This window comes from Micromys minutus, assembly GCF_963924665.1.
Source record: "Micromys minutus genome assembly, chromosome: 1".
NCBI classification, from domain to species: Eukaryota; Metazoa; Chordata; class Mammalia; order Rodentia; family Muridae; genus Micromys; species Micromys minutus.
The window spans coordinates 257,812,808-257,829,020 of record NC_137969.1 but is presented as its reverse complement, the minus strand read 5'-3'; the positions used below and the strand labels follow the sequence as shown (position 1 = coordinate 257,829,020).

The 16,213-nt window shown below is 48.7% G+C and overlaps 1 protein-coding gene across 1 annotated transcript in view; it reads right to left on the bottom strand.

Annotated features, from left to right (window-relative positions):
• Window positions 1–4,047: 4,047 nt before the first annotated feature.
• The window catches only part of VIPR2 (vasoactive intestinal peptide receptor 2), a 64,661-nt gene continuing 52,495 nt past the window's right edge, over window positions 4,048–16,213 (bottom strand). Inside the window, exons 7-13 of the mRNA XM_080924708.1 lie at window positions 12,636–12,786; window positions 11,946–12,006; window positions 10,676–10,745; window positions 10,227–10,318; window positions 7,172–7,301; window positions 7,064–7,105; window positions 4,048–5,946 (exon numbers count right to left, since the gene is read on the bottom strand). Coding sequence (XP_080780834.1) covers window positions 5,773–5,946; window positions 7,064–7,105; window positions 7,172–7,301; window positions 10,227–10,318; window positions 10,676–10,745; window positions 11,946–12,006; window positions 12,636–12,786 — 720 coding nt within the window. The 3' untranslated portion in view covers window positions 4,048–5,772. The remainder of the gene's footprint in view (window positions 5,947–7,063; window positions 7,106–7,171; window positions 7,302–10,226; window positions 10,319–10,675; window positions 10,746–11,945; window positions 12,007–12,635; window positions 12,787–16,213) is intronic.

Genomic DNA, 16,213 nt, shown 5'->3' with positions numbered 1-16,213 from the left:
CCCCCTAGATACCCAACCCACAATGAGGGGCCTTTGCATCCTATCTTTAAGCAACAAACTCAATCATCCAGCTAGTTAACCCACCTAGGAATCCGCTGTCAGCTCAGGTTTGGCCAGCACCTAGCCTGGCTGCAAAAGTGGTGGGGGAGGAAGACCCAGGAGCACTGGTCTCTGCTTGATCCCTGGATTTGAAGATGGCTGCATAGTCAGTGCTGAAAGTTGTGCTTAAAAGGCAACAAAACCCCTCTACATGAGTGCTTTACTGAAATGCTGAAGGACAAACAGCCGATGTCAGTAACAAACAACAGGCTTTGATGCAGCAGCAGCCAGCCAGTGCCGGAAACACAAGCCTGGCCCAGAAGTTGGAGAATAGACTGTCTGTCCAGGCAGCATTAGAACTTAAGCAGAAGAAAGACATTCAAACCTGGGCAAGAGTAACATCCAAGCACGTTTAGGTCGACCCATAGTGCCCTGGTCAGGGAAGCAAGTGGAGGCAGAGGACTACCTACTTCTTAGGGGCCGGACACCTCTTGAGAGTGGAGAGGAGTCGTAGCTCCCCGAATGGGCTTAAGGACAGGTGGTGTTCCAGGTCATGTAGGCCCTGGGAGAGGGGAACCCAGGAGGGCTTGAAGCCATGGGACGTATCATGTCACTGTCGTTTTTGGAGGCTACCAGAGCACCTAGCTTTAATTTACTTTTACTTATTTGGAGTATGCATCATTTTCTTTATTCTTCCCGCCCTTTCAAACTTTTAATAAAGAGGTTATCAATGAGTCCAGCACACATGGTGACTCCGGAGCTGCCAGGCAGGTCCTAGTGGTGACCCAGAGTAGGGCACATTTGCAAGATGCCTAGGTGAAGGTTTCTCCTCTGTTCTGGAGCATAAGTCTTGCTGGCCTCTCTACAGTGGTTATCAGAGAAAAGCCTGTGGGGGAGGTCAGGGGGCCTCTGTTACATGAGCACTGCTTGGTTCACTGGACCCAGAGTCTTGTGGAGTCTGTGTCGTTTCTGATGATGACCATTGACTCCCATGACCCGACCACGCTGTGATACCGTTCTACAACATTGCTCTGACCCACGGTGGCTCCCAGCAATGGAGCTGCTTCTATATTCAGGTGTGACTGTCCCAGGGGAGCGTGGGGATTGCCAGCCACAAGGGGCTCATTCTAATCCTGGGTGGAGCCTCTGAGAAGCCAGGGCTGGTTTGGAATTGAACTCCTGGCACCCGCCACCTGCAGTCCTGTGCTTGGTGCTGCTCTGCTGAGATACACCCTTAGTCCCATGACTACCTGGATCTGGGCTCTGTGTTATTAGACTCTGCTGGCAATGCCTTGTAGCCCTCTGGGTCACTTACTATTGCGTCTTTCCCACAACCCCACACGGCCCCTCACCTCTAACCACTAGCATCACCTGGACTGCTGCCCTCCAACCCTGCCCATTTCTTCTGCTTTCCCTCATTCCCTGGAGGAGGATTCTCACTTTCACAACTCATCTCCCTGAGAAGCAAAGCCCTGGGGAGAGGGAAGACTCAGGTGCAGGGAGTGAGGGGCAAAGGATAACGAACTGGAGTCTCCAGGTTGAGCAGGCCTCACCAGGAGTCAGGTGCTGGAGTTCAGAATCCATATCTCTCAACTCACATACACTGGACCTAGATGAACCTTCAGTGCTGGTAGGCTCAAGAATACTTTCTCTGGCACCCCACCACCCCCCAGTGGAGGCAGAACAGGTAAAGGCCTGTATTGCAATATGAAAATCAGCACATCAGCAGCAAGATGTTGGGGGCCCGGAGAGTTATTATGCTGTGTCTTTAGTCTGGAAGGAGCGTAATCATTTAGTTTATGATTAAAAAATTCAGTTTACATTTTGTGCTCATAGCTACATTATTTGAACTACAATAGCGATGGTTTTGAAAGGGCATTGAATTTCTGTGCCTTTTGGGGATTTTACATAAAACTTCACACGTGAGGATATAAAAACCTTGACTTTTAAAAGCAGAGCAGTCTGTCTCTGCTTTGTACCCTCCAGTGTTATCGTCAGCCCCAGCTGTTCAATAGAAGCAGCTTTTGAAAAGGTCCTAAGCAGCCTTGGGGAGCAAGTGTCCTTCCTGCAGGTCCAGAGGAGGCATTTGTCTTCAGCAGCCAAGTGACCACCTGCTGACGAGGCCACCAGTTCCACTTCCTTGGTTAATTCTCCAGAGAACACAAAGGAAGGGAGGGTCCCTTTCTCTCCATCTAAAAAGAACACTTTTCTTTATAAAACATGCCCCAAATTCTTTGTAAGGTCCAAGTCCCCATAGCACATGCTGAGGCCCCTGCTGGCAGTGGTGATGACAAGCCGCAGGAAGAGCTGTGACTTCACTTGGCTGCCTCTCCTGCCCTTGTTCCTATTTCCCAATAATAAAGGAGCTCATCTGTAAGTGGCTAGAGTGGAGGGAGGCTGCCCACCCATCCAGCCCAAGGTCTGCTTTAAACTAGATTCAGGAGAAAGCTGCAGAGATGATGCTCTGTGTCCCTCTGGATTGGAGACACGAATGCCCGCATGAGCATTGTCCAAGCAGACATAGGAAAGAAAGTATCAGCAGGGCTGGGTTTACCAAGGGCACAACACCTCTAAGTGTGGCAAGGGGAAGCCTCTGCCACCCCAGGCCCCAGTCCTCAGGCTAGCCCAGAAATGAGTGACCTCAATTCTACTCAAGGAGTTGATCCACTATCGGGCAACTGCTGAGAATGTTGTAGCTCTGACTTAAGACAGTGGGGGACACACCTCTGGTGCCAGATACTCTGGGAGCTGAAGCAGAAAAATGGGGACTTGAAACCAAACCTGGACCTTGTCCTGAGGAAAAAAAATGAACCTCCTATGTTTATAAGGGAAAGACCTCCACTCTGGTTGGTGTGGACAAAGCTGGCTAAAAACCTGTATGCAGATTGACCTAATTTCCACGAGTGAAAAGAGAAAATAAAGGAAACAAATTGTCTGTGTGATCAAAAAGGCCTGGGACCTGTATCCAGTTTACAAGGACTCCGGGTTGGAGGCTGAGCTCAGAGCATTCCATTTTCTTGCACAACAATTTGTTGCAAATCTGAGGTTTCCCATCTCCTAGATTTAAAATGGCTGGCATTTGATGAGAAAGAAAAGCATACCATGTATTCATACAGATGAAGCTGGTTTTCAGTGTGTTTCCCAGCTGTTCCAGCAGGCCGACTCCCTTGGGCCCATCTGCAGAGCTGTCCTGTTTCGAGCACCTCAATCTGAGCATCCCTAATCAGACAGGACAACTGTGATCCTAGAGGGCTCTGCTGAGCCCTCTTCTCCCATCCTGCTGCTTTCTCTGAGGAAATTCCCCAGAAGCTGTCTGGATGATTTCTATGTTCGTGCTCTGGAGAATCATAAACGGTGTTCCTGACTACCCAGCAGCAGTGTGGTGTTTGGAGATTTTAAATGTCTAGTGGCTAAGGGTCAGTATATACAAGCACCCGCAAATAAGCACATGAGCCCACATACACAGACTTATACCTGAGCACCTCCACATGCACACAGACATGAACCCCTCGTTCTACAAATGAGCACATGCATATGTACATGTCTTTTCTTAAGCACACACATGTGCACAGGTGTGTGCATATCTACTATAGACACACACATTTTAGCTCGCTCATTACAACCATCTACAAATGAGCACATACACTTGCATGTAAACTATGTACTTAAGCACACTAAGCGCAGGCGTGTGTACATCTAACACCCCCCTACACACTTCAATATCCTCCGTTGACAAGGCTCAGGTTCTGTAGAGCCAGGGGGCAGGTTATGGCTGCAGGGAGTATCCAGGGATGCTGGGCACTTCATGACTGCCCCTTATACTTCTCGGGTACCACAGACCCAACTTCTACGAGGAATTTTAGGCAGGACGGTCCAGAGTCAGGGTGCTAAAGGACATAGCTGTAGGTGTCTGTGTTCTAAGTCCCCAGCATCATTCATAGCAGACTCTCACACACAATGAAATCAGGTTTATTGCAGTACATACACAGCTTGGTTCACACTCTGTGGTGCGTTTGCAGATATTCCACATGTAACATGTAAGATCACCCGCTGGCCATATGGTTACTACACCTCTGGTACTGGTGAGTTCCAGCAGTGGCCACTTTGTGACCAGCCCATCCCTTTACCAGGGAGAGGACCCAGCTCCATTTAGCATTAGCACATGCTGGGCGGAGGGAATGATGTTCTGAATGGTCTGTGTGTAATCAGTGACTGCTTGTGTTCGCAGGTTCTACATGTCTTTTCAGGGTCATGGCAGGGTCACACCCAGTTGTTGATAGGACAGCTTTCAGATATGGGAGAACTGTGTATCCTCAGAACAGCTGGGGTAAGCAGTGAGTTCTGTAGGAAGAGAGGCAAGGCTGACACCAGGGCTTGTAGCATCTACCTACTGCCACTGACCTAGGCCGTTTGCTCCCCAGGACCCGTTCTCTAGCCTTGCAGTCCTGGGAGGTAGCGGGTTAGTGGTGCTTTTCTAGAGTGTCTCAGATGTCTGTTCCATGTGGTTGCAGACGAACTGGAGGCTCTTCAAGAGTTGATGGAGGCAAAAGTTAGACCCCGAGACCTCTGGCTCTGGCACAACTGTTGAGATTATTGGTATTCATACTGGCCGGGACCTACATGCCACAGAGACCACAGGGAAAACATTTGACAGTTCTTATCTGTGTGTGTGTGTGTGTGTGTGTGCGTGTTGAGGGAAAGTTACATAGACTGTGTCAGAACACTAGGTCCAGAATCTACAGCCCTTGCACTGGGCCACAACATAGTCTTCCAGGGTCTCTGAGCACTGCAGGGAAAGGCGCTCTGTCTCCAGCTGCTTTTCAAGCGCGGTAAGCATTTTCTCAGCTCTGTGTGCCCCCAGTTGCAAATAACATTGGAAAGATAAGAATTGTTACCGGCAAATGTTGGACAGGAATACTTGATGCCATTTTATACTTTGATAAAATGCATCTTTTTAAGCAATTTTGAGATGGTGATTTACTTTAAAAATGGGAACAGTTTTCTATTAGCTAGAGAACAACTCTGGGCTGAATGAATGAGTCACATGGGCTTCATGCCAACAGCCTGCCTGGGGTCCAGAGCTGCTTACCACTTGTAGGAAGCAGCAGATGCTAAGTGCCCCCGCCCCAGAGGATAGGAGTTCCTGGCTTGGCCACTGGACCATGAATATCCCTCCTGACTTATCTTTGGTCACTACCAGATGGTCCAGGGAATGGTAAGGGTGTGGCTGTCCAGATGTAGTCCCATCAGACAGAACTCAAGGCCAGGGGGACTAGAAAGTTCTAGGATGAGAAGGTTGCTCTCATCTGCTTTCCCTGGTATGCCATAGATGGAGGAGGGATGTCAGGGACATCCAAGGCATGTGCTGGGTGCCACAGGGTGGTGATGCTCATCTGGTTCTGGACCTGGTTCTCCCCGACAGGAGGCAGTGGAGGAACTGGGATCTTCTTCCTCGTTCTCATCGGAGGTACTAGAATCCAGTTTTGATGTTCAGGGCCATCTGGCTTCCTTGCTTTCTTTGAAAGTAGAATATGGCTGAGCCATATTATGACGAGGATGGCTTAAAGCCCAGAGTTTGTCGATGATAAGTGGTACTTCAATCGAGTTACACACGAGGATCGGAGTTAAGGACCAGGGCTGACCCAATAAGGCACCAGACTCTGGGGCAGCAGAGGAAGCCAGCAAATGCATATGTCATACCCAGCAGTGCTGTCAGCTCTGTGAGGGACACAGCTAAATGACAGAGGTCTCTGACTGCAGGAAGGACTGGGTGCGGGAGCCACGATGAATCTGTAGGGCGCTTTCCGAGCCATTGCGGGACATGGACCAGCTGTGCAGCCGGTAGTCCCGGCTCCCAGGTTGGGTCAGGCACAGGCCTCTCCACCTTCTTTTCAGTTCACACTGTACCTGGGGGCGAGGGTGTTAATGAAAGGTCAGCAGGAACTCAAGAATCTTCCAAAGAAGGATACAGCACAGATTCGACCACTAGATAGCAAATGGCTGGTGTGGTTTTAGAGGTCTTCTCTAGCAGCCACAGGGTGAGAGACCTGGTCCAACCCCATCCCTGTCTCCTGGAGAGAAGTAACCTTCAGGACTCAGGAAGGTGTTGGGTAAGTGTGGGGGCAGGCAGAGCAGAGAGCTGGAGGAGATGCCCCACCCGTTTGCACATGAATGGCAGACATCAGCAGGTTACACTAATGTAGCACGGGGTGGGATATGGGGGTGGTGCACAGAAAGGAGTCTAGCCTTATGGATATTGGTGAGTCTGATGTGGTATGGAATATGTCTTGCCTTGGCACAACCCCGTGGTTAATGTAGGACCTTCATCAATATCTTCCCCCTTTAAAGACTCCTAGTGTAGAACGTGTTGGGAGGGGACAGGGATGTTGGATCTGTAAAAGCCTTCCTTAGTGACTAGAAAGAGGGACGACCATCAGGTGACAGTCATACAGAGAGAGTCAGCAATACCTAGGGTGGGTAGATTCTGAGGATTGGAGGTACATGGGAGGAGTGGTCACAGAAGAACTATGCTCTCATGTCATGTGAGGACAGTGACGTATCCAATGAGGCCCAGCCCCTCCTACCACCACCACACCTTCTGGAACCCAGTTCTGGGTTGAAGAGTAAAATACCGACCCCGGGGGCTGGAGAGAGGTCTCAGTGGTTAAGAGCAGTGTCTGCTCTTCCAGACATCCTGAGTTCAATTCCCAGCAACCACATGGTGGCTCACAACCATCTATACTGAGATCTGATGGCCTCTTCTGGAACCCAAGTGTGCATGCAGATAGAGCACTCACAATCAATCAACCAATCCACCAATCAATAAATAAACTGATCACTAAAGGGACATTGGTTGGAGGACAGAGGCTCAGTTTTGCTGGAAGGACTGGAAGTCTTGCTAAGAGGGGCTTTGGGAAACCAAGTTTGGCCTTCGTTGCATGGAGGCATAGTTGGGTAGAGGTTGATGATGGGGCAAACTCCTGACCGGGCGTCAGTACCCAGTTCTAGCTGACGAAGGACTTACCTCACTGTTTAGAAAGCAGTAGAGAATCGCTACCACCAGGCCCTGCAAAGAGACAGAGCGTCAGAGCTGCCCACGGTTTGCGGCACCCACAGCCCCTCCCAAACTTACCTGGAAGGACCCAACACATAATTCAAACAGGATCTGGTACGTGGAGGAGATGCCAGTGGGGAAGGCAGCAAACACCATGTAGTGGATGCCAAACAGTGGGATTAGCAGCAGTGTGGACTTGGCCAGCCTCCTAGTAGAGGGAGAAGGACATGATGCCTTGTGTCTCTCACTTCTCCGGTCTGAGCTCCGGAGAGAGTTCCGAGGCTGAAGCAGTCAGTGGACACACAAAAGCACACTTAATCTTCTTGTACCAGTGAACCCTCTTCTCACACTGGGGCAGAGTTTTCAAATGTAGACATTCGGGGTTGCTGGTGAAGATGAGATTCTTACAGGGCGTAGTGTGTGTCTCACCAGCTTTCAGGGGATTCACTGTCCTTTGTCATGAGTGCCAACTGCTGGGCCACACTACTCTTGGACAGGTAATTCTGGTGAGGCTGGGCTGTTCAATGGCAAAGCCTACTAGGAGCAGGACCCTGGATTCCATTCTGAGAACTGGGTGGGGAGGAATGCATGCGGCATCCCCAAAACACAGCATTGCGGGGGAATCTTCCATTACTGATGCAGGCACCAGGCAATATGGATCAGGTTTTTCCTGGAATCTGAGCTATGCTAGCCAAAGCTTCCTAGACTTCTACTGAGTTGAAAGCACAGCTCAGATTCCAGCCCTCATCAGAATTCTGGAACAATTGGAACCAGTCTGAGAATCTGCATTTCTACCCAGTTCCTAGTGATGTCTCCTGTCCTCCTATTCTGTTAGCCCCACACTAGGGAGCAGGTATCCAGGTTACCATCCCCAGGTGCCTTCAACTGCTCAAGAGTGAGTGCTCATCTGATCAGCCATCTGGACGGTACCCGTGTATGTGGAAGTCCTCTCTTGGCTTCTCACTATCACTAAGCACACAGTCCATCTCCTCTAGATTCAGCTAGGAAGGCAGGATGCTCCTCCTAGTTCCTGTTTCTCTTTTTCCTTTCATTACTGTCCAACACAGGAGAAAACAATGATCAACTTTCTTTCTCTCACTTATTTTAAAGGTTTCCTCTTCAAGTCCACATGAGCTAGAGTTATCTGGAAGAAGGGAACCTCAATGGGGAAACTGCCTCCCAAAGATCCAGCTGTAAGGCATTTTCTTAATTAGTGATCAATGAGGGCGGGCCCAGCCCAGCAGGTAAGGTTACCTTTGGGCTGGTGGTGCTGGGTTCTATAAGAAAGCAGGCTGAGCAAGCCGTGAGGAGCAAGCCAGTAAGGATCAGTCTCTATGGCTTCTGCATCCAGGACCCTGCCCTGTTTGAGTTCATGTCCTGACTTCTTTCATTAATGAACAGTGCCATGGAAACATCGCATGAAGTCTTTCCTACCTAACTTGCTTTTTGGTCATGGTGTTTCATCAGAGCAATAGAAAACCTAAGTAAGACACGGGGTATGCAAGTTCGAGAGATGTGTGCCTTCCTCCACATGTTGGGTCGTATGGGGTGGGGGATTAAGGGCAGGATTTTTTCCATTTGATAGTGGGCACAGAAGCCTGGTCCTTTCTGTGATGGTCATGGTGCAGGTGGTTGGCATCTCTACCAATAGAATGTCACTGCAGCTGCTGCCTTGCAAACAAACCCCTGAGCCCAGCAGGATGGATCACCAGGCTCCCGAGCACAATTCCTTTAGCTGAGGTTATAAGGAAGCTGCCAGGTCCTGACATTTGCATGACCTGTCTATACATCTGTCCCTAGGAAAGCCTGTGGGAGAGGAAGGTCTTTAGTCCTTCTTTGCTACAACACAGGGGGTAAAACCTAACCTTCTGCCCTTCTCATCATCCTGGAAGAACACAGACTTCATTACCCTATATAATTATTTCCAAAATAAAAGCACCCGTCCCAAGACCTTTTTAACTAACACTCCGCAGGAGCCCAGAGTAAAGGTCAGCACAGACACTAAACAGGATTTGCCGAAAATCCAAATTCAATTGAAAGGCGGCTAAGAGTGCCCGCCCTGCTTTCCAGGGCTGCAGAGGGGGACGCATGAGAACCATTATCTCGGATCAGGCACCACATGGCAGCTTATACCTTGTCATGTGTTAGCCCGGAAGGTTTCTTCCACAAAGAGAAACTTACTTCTTGTATTCTGTACGCAGCACGACACAAGCAAGACTTAAATGCCCACCGGGTCCTTTCTCTGTTCTTCTGTGCCAGGCACTGAATGTCTTTCATTTGTTTCTCAAACCCAACAGGCGAGTAACCGTTCTATTTTACAGACAAAGAGGCAGCATGCAGGGAAGGCCCCGTTCTGCTCAGCCATCCTGCTGGCTCGGCACCCACATCATGCTCGTGTCGCGGTCCCTCCTCCCTCCCCGTGCAAAGCAACCTGGGTGCTGGTGCTAACTTCCAACTGGCTGGGAGCTGATGACCTGCCAAGGTGATGCAGCTCTTAACCAGCACAGCGTCACCTGAGCCCAGACTCCAGTCCTGTACCAAATACAGCATCGCCAAACTGAGTCCAGGCTCCTGAGCTGTACCGAGTGCAACAACGCCAAAATTCATGTTCACATCACACCTGAGTTGGATCTGTTTCCCCCCCCCACCTTTGTGAATTACAGGTAGTCTAGTGACTCCTTGGATAATCATAAATTAGCTGGTGACACTCGTGATCTCCAGCCTGTGCCTTTCTAATGGACACACAGCTTGTGATATTATTGCTAAAGGCAGGTCTAGGCACAAAGTGCCAGCTGTGCTTGCCTGGCCAGCCCCAAGGTCTGGTGGGGGGGGGACAGGCAATATGGAGGACAACGTGTGGTCAACGGGAGATGTCAAACTATGACACCATAGAAAGGGCCCACATTTAAGGAGCATCCCCACATCAAGGCTATGTGCCCAGTGGCAAACACGAGAGACCTTTCTTATTTTAAGCACCATCATCGTAACAGTGTGGCTTCTCTGAATGTTGGGCCGGCAGACTCCAGTGTCGGGGCCACCTAGGTACCCCGAGGACCATCTACAGCTTGGCACTGGGCTCTGCTCTCCGTGAACTTCGCTGTACATTTTTCATGCTGGACAAGCAGATACTCACTTGTACTGTGACTGGTCATTGCCTCCAACATCTGGAGAAGTTAGCTTCTGAAGTAAGATCCTAACAATGCTGATGAAGAGGACAAAGTTGACCTGCACAGAGACAACGAAGGGCTGCGTGATCTGTGAGCAGCTTTCATTCTTATCACCCATCTATAGGATTTAGCCACCATCTACCCCAGGCACTAGGTCCTCCCACTGCACCAAAGAGGACCTCGTATGGGTGTTGAGGGAACTACCGCATAAGGTGGTGACTATCTGAGCAGCTGGATGTGGGCAACAGCCGACTTTACTCTTTTCCAAGCCTAGAATCTTTCTGGTCTTACCGCCTGAGTCCACTCTCCCTGACTATTGCCCTGGAGGCGACGGGGCCCTGTAGGAAGGTGGTAGCCACTTGCACACAGCGAAGCAGAAAAGCAGAGCATGGCCTCTCCACAGGCAGCTACTTACTACAATAGAAACTAGAATGGGCATCCGAATGACCCACCAGGGGATGCTTTGCTCGTTCGTGTCCCAGCAACTGTTAGAGAGAAAGAAACTGGTGTCACTCAGACTCGACACACAAACTCGGCTCTGTGCAGAACCATTTGGGTGAGGACTGACTCTCGCACGAAGCTTGCAGAACCACCCCCTTCTGGGGTCTTATCGGCCAAGCAGACTCAGAATGCACAGTCGCTTCCAACTAGACCCGGCTGCCCTGCAGTAGAGTGAGGCGGCTCTCCTCAGCGAGTCAGCCTGACAGAGGCAGCTCCAGGGCTGCTGAGTCTCGGAAGCTGTGATGTTAACTCCAGGCATGTGCTCTCGCTTGCTCCTGTTGTGGGGGGGCTCTTGTCTTCCTTCTGGAAACATATTGCTCCCAAGTTTTGTCTCTGTTCTGAAGGATTAGAAGTGTGCCTCACACAGAATTAAAGGCGTGCCTCGAGAGTGGTCGGAGTGGTCTTGACTTTCGGTAAGGGTTATCTCCGGCAAAAGTGTGATTACGAAAGACTGCGGCTCACAGTGGCTGTTCCATGGCCTAGGGCTCCAGCCGACTTGGCAATGTGACATGGGCAGCTGAGCTGGCTCTGAGTCCTCCAAACCTCTGTGGTGTCACTACCTCAGCTGTCAGTCCTGCTTACCCAGGGGTGACTGAGCCATTGAACCCAGTGAGCAACAACTGCTGGGGTGAGTGGATGGGGCTTCGTTTTTGTCCGTGTAGAGTCACAGATTAAAGGAAAGGATTGGCTTAGACCAACCACTCAGAGTGATATGCTTCCAGCGGACAGTTGATACCCTGGGGTCTTTCGTGAGATACATTTTGGTTAGGGATGCCTGTTACTACCTCTGGGCTCAGAAGTTCTCAAAGGAGGAGCTCACAGAGGCCATTCAGGCAGCCACTGATCTCAATGCATCCCCCAGCAAACCTGCTTGTTTCTGCTTGTCTCTCGGAGACACCAAAGAGTCATGCAAGCATCAGTCATTCTGCCTGGCTTTCCTCAGTTTTATCTAAATACAGGCACGGCTTAGCATTTACCTCTCACTTGGACCATCTTTTAAATACTGAAATGGTTAGTGAGTCTTCCCATGACCATCCATCCGCATCTAATCATGGGGTGCTAAATATTGCCTAGAAATGTCTTGACGTGCAAGACTTTTGTCCCTGAGCTTCTTTAGCACCCAGATGTTCAACCAGTGTCAGTAGGCCTTGTTTCGCAGACATGAACGCATGCACGATACTTACCCTGTGTCTTCCAAAGAAAGGCGAGTTGCTGTCCATGCACCTATACACACACTGGGGATGCCTGTGGAGAGACCCCATCAGATTGGCTCATGCTCACATCCCTGCACACCTGGTACCCAGGAATCAGAACTTATAAAGAGTAATTTTCAACCAAAGGACCACATGGACGCTCTCACCCGATGTCTTCATCGAGATGGGAAGGATGGCACTTATACCTTATCAAACAGCAAAGACAAATATGTCTGAAAGCTGAGACTCTGAATAGGGCTGAAACCTGTCTGCTGAAGACAGGGAGGGCCAGCTAAGAGGGAGACATGATCACTGGCTCCTTGTTGTCTGAGGGGCTATGTGTTTTACTCCCTAAGTCACGCAAGCTTCCATCCTTTCCTGCTTTGGCAAGGGTGGAGCTCCTGGCAACAGGTATGTGTGCCATCAGTCTGTTCCTCTGATTTCCCAAAATCAGAAAAGGGATAAGAACAACCATTTGCTACTTATTAGCAGCTGATTCATTTAAGGAAAAGGGGATGTGAGTAGAAGTCGAATTGTAAAGGATTTAAAACCAGCTTCTTGGCTGACATCAGTGGAATCCTCAGTGCACCCAAGGTGACTATGGAGTAGGGTTTTGAGCAGAAACCTACATATTTTGGCCAAATGAGATGGGAATCAAGCTGGAGAACATGAAGCCCTTACCCCATCCGATCAGAAGGTAGGCCAGGAAGCACCTGCTGGGAGGAAGGATGGCTACCAGGAGAGTATGCAGGTAGAGACCCTCCACCAGAAGCCAGTAGAAGTTCGCCATGATACAGTACTGGAAGAACACCAGGCTGAGCTTGCAGCCAACCTGGAACCAGAGACAGTGAGAGAACACGCCAGTTGGTAAAAATAGTTTTGTTAGGCGGGGCAGCTCTCTGTTTGGATAAGTTGTAAAGCAAAGGCAGTGTGCTGACTTGGACAGACATTGTTAATATCTTGGCCTGGCAGAGGCCAAAAATGTGTTATATTAAAGCACAGCCCTTTATATATACAACGCCAAGGACCGTCTGCAGGGAGCCTCTGATTCTCTGAAGCGAGAAGTATAGGCAGGGAGTTCCTGGGAGCCAGTTGTTGGCCACTGTCCTGGACACCAGGCTCAGATATTCCTCTTCCTCCTCCTCCTCCTCCTCCTCCTCCTCCTCCTCCTCCTCCTCCTCCTCCTCCTCCTCCTCCTCCTCCTCCTCCTCCTCAGTTCTCCTTCTGCTGTGTTACTCCTGGCTTCTCTGACATGCCCTTACTTCAGTATTTCTTCCACTGCCCACCCAAGAGGCTCACTTTGTCCAGAGCACAGCAGAAGAGAGCATGTGCTGGCTAAGGTGATGGCAGGAGACTTGTTCTAGGGCTTCTGTTGCTGTGATGAAACACCATGACCAAGAGCAAGCAGTTCAAGGAGGAGAGGGTTTATTTTATTTTACAACTCTCAAGTCACACTTCCTCACTGAGGGAAGTCAGGGCTGGCACTTGGAGGTAGGAACCAGAGCAGAAGCCCTGAGGAATGCTGCTTAATGGCTTGCTTCTCAAGCATTGCTGGGAGGGACAGGCTCGAATTAGTCATCAATCAAGAAAATGCCTTGCAGGTCAGTCTGGTGGAGGCTTTCACTTGCCCAGTGACTTCAGCTTATGCTGAGTTGACATAGAACTAGCCAGATTGATTTTATGGACACTTGAGGTTCTTGCAGGGGGTTAGCCAGGATACCTGGGGGCTACCAGTGTCTGGATGCTGGGAAAGGGTAAGCTCTACCCAGTGGACCTGCAGCTCCTGGCCTCAACCCCTGTGTCTGAACAAAGGATTAACACTGGAGAGAGTTGGCAGACTGTGATCATTTCTCTGAGAGATGGAAGAGGTTTGGGGAGAAAAAACAATGGGCCAAAGTTAGGTTCCTAGACTTAAAAAAAAAATTGACAACCTTTAATTTAATATGTCGTTTCCCCTCTGTTGGAGATCATTTGAAAACTCCCAGAGAAGATAATCCACTTGCTATATTTCTCTTGTTTTATACTTTGTTTCCAACTCTAATCGAGTCCTCGAAATTTAAATACTCACTCATAAACTTCTTCATATGTTCATGGATTATAACTATACCCACCCCACATACAGATACAATTTTGTACTCACCCACATCACATGTATACATATATATCACACATATATGAATGTATATATGATATATTCACATATATAAATATATTGCATGTATCTGAATATATACCATCTTATATATAAAACATATCCATCCCACATGTTGTACCCCATCTTGTGTCCATAATCCTAGGATCTCCACACATGTTTATCCATTGTGTGCGTCTGTAGATGTGCATATTTATAGAAAGGTACATGAGAATGGAGTTGAAAGTGATATTCTTTTTCCTATAAAGACAGCAATTTCCTAATTATGCACAGAGTTGAAATCCTGATTTATTAAATACCTGGTTATATGAAAGGAGAGCAAAGGCTTAAATATACCGATTATATATTTTAAACCACACACAGGAAACACCGAAGCCTTTCCAGAGGCTGACATGTCTTTGAGGAGCTTGACCTCAACATGCTGAACTGTCCCCATGCCCCAGCCTCTTCCACCAAGCTACAGGCTTAAGCTTTGGTGCCTTTTTTCTCCAAATGAAGGTAGGGTACAGAAGAATTTCTGTTTTAGGAACAGTCGACACCAGAGACTTCCTACTACTGTAGTCTTCCCTATCAGGGAGGATTCCCACGGCTTCTGATCTTAGCATGAGATCCTGTTAATAAATCCCCAACAACCTAGCCTTGACAAAACCAGAAGACCATGTTCCACAGTTTTGTAACTTGTTACCACTCATTTGGATAGTGACCGAAACAAAGTACAAAATCTCGGAGAGATGGATCTGGTGGGTGATAACCTGTGTAAATGCATCTTGCTTTTCCAGCAGTTGATAAAGACTATCCTCCTTTAAAACACAGAATGAATAAATTACAAGTGCATTAAAGACATAAATTAAGAAAATTGAGAACAAATATCTCTTAATAAAACGGAAAACATGAAACCCAAACAAATGTAATGCTAGAAATCCAGGAGACGATTTTGAGCATACAAAAATACTGAAAACTTGTATGAAGCAGAAGACCACCAAAAAGCAACGAACACATGGTGAATCTGGAAACACGGTTGCAACAGAAACCTTTCAGTAGACAACAAAATAGACAAACATGTCAAGGGAAGAGAAGACCAGAAATATGGCTGCTCTTGGCAATGTCTTTGAAAGTGACACCAGGCACCAAGGAGAGAGCCTCATGTCATAGTCTTCCCGGTGCCTCTCAAAAATCAATCAGTTAATTTGCTTACAGTTTAAAATACATGTGCCCTTTGCAAGTCACTAGCCCAGGTGAAGGTAAGAGGACAGTTTGGGTGGGTGATGAGGTCATGAGAGTGGCACTAGGAAACGAGGATGTGGTTCAGGAGCAGGTTTTTTCTCTATGGCCCTCATGAGATGCCAGATTGGCAGTGCTTTGGTCCTGGATCTTTGGCTTCCAGACCGGTAAGAAGCAGTTGGGAGTCTGTGCTGTTGTGTCTGCTCAGGTTGCTTTGAGCTGACTGCTCCACCTGTGAGTTCCGTCTCTCAGGAACAGGAACATATCAGTGTGCGCTGGGGAAGCAGTCAGATGAATCATGCTGCACCATGTGGTGGTCAGGACATGACGTAGATGACAGACACCATGGCACAACTGACTTGAGGACATCCATACAGGAGAAGGTGCAGAAGTATGCTTGTGAAGAGTCCATGTTCTTGCTAAATGGCACCAGAAATGCTGCTTCTCATCTCTGCCCATTGGCTCAGTGCTAACAAGTGTGACCTGTGAGGACCAAGGGCCAGAGCAACATGGAGTCCTCTTCTAGCTTCACCTTCCACAGCATTGCTCATGGGACCACATAACACTGGAGTCCTGCATGTGTGTGTGTGTGTGTGTGTGTGTGTGTGTGTGTGTATGTGTGTGTGTGTATGTGTGTGTATGTGTGTGTATGTGTGTGTGTATGTGTGTGTGTATGTGTGTGTGTATGTGTGTGTGTATGTGTGTGTATGTGTGTGTGTGTATGTGTGTGTGTATGTGTGTGTGTATGTGTGTGTGTGTATGTGTGTGTGTGTATGTGTGTATATGTGTGTGTGTGTTTGTGTGTGTATGTGTGTGTATGTGCTTGTGTGTGTATGTGTGTGTATGTGTGTGTGTATGTGTATATGTGTGTGTGTGGGGGGGGTCT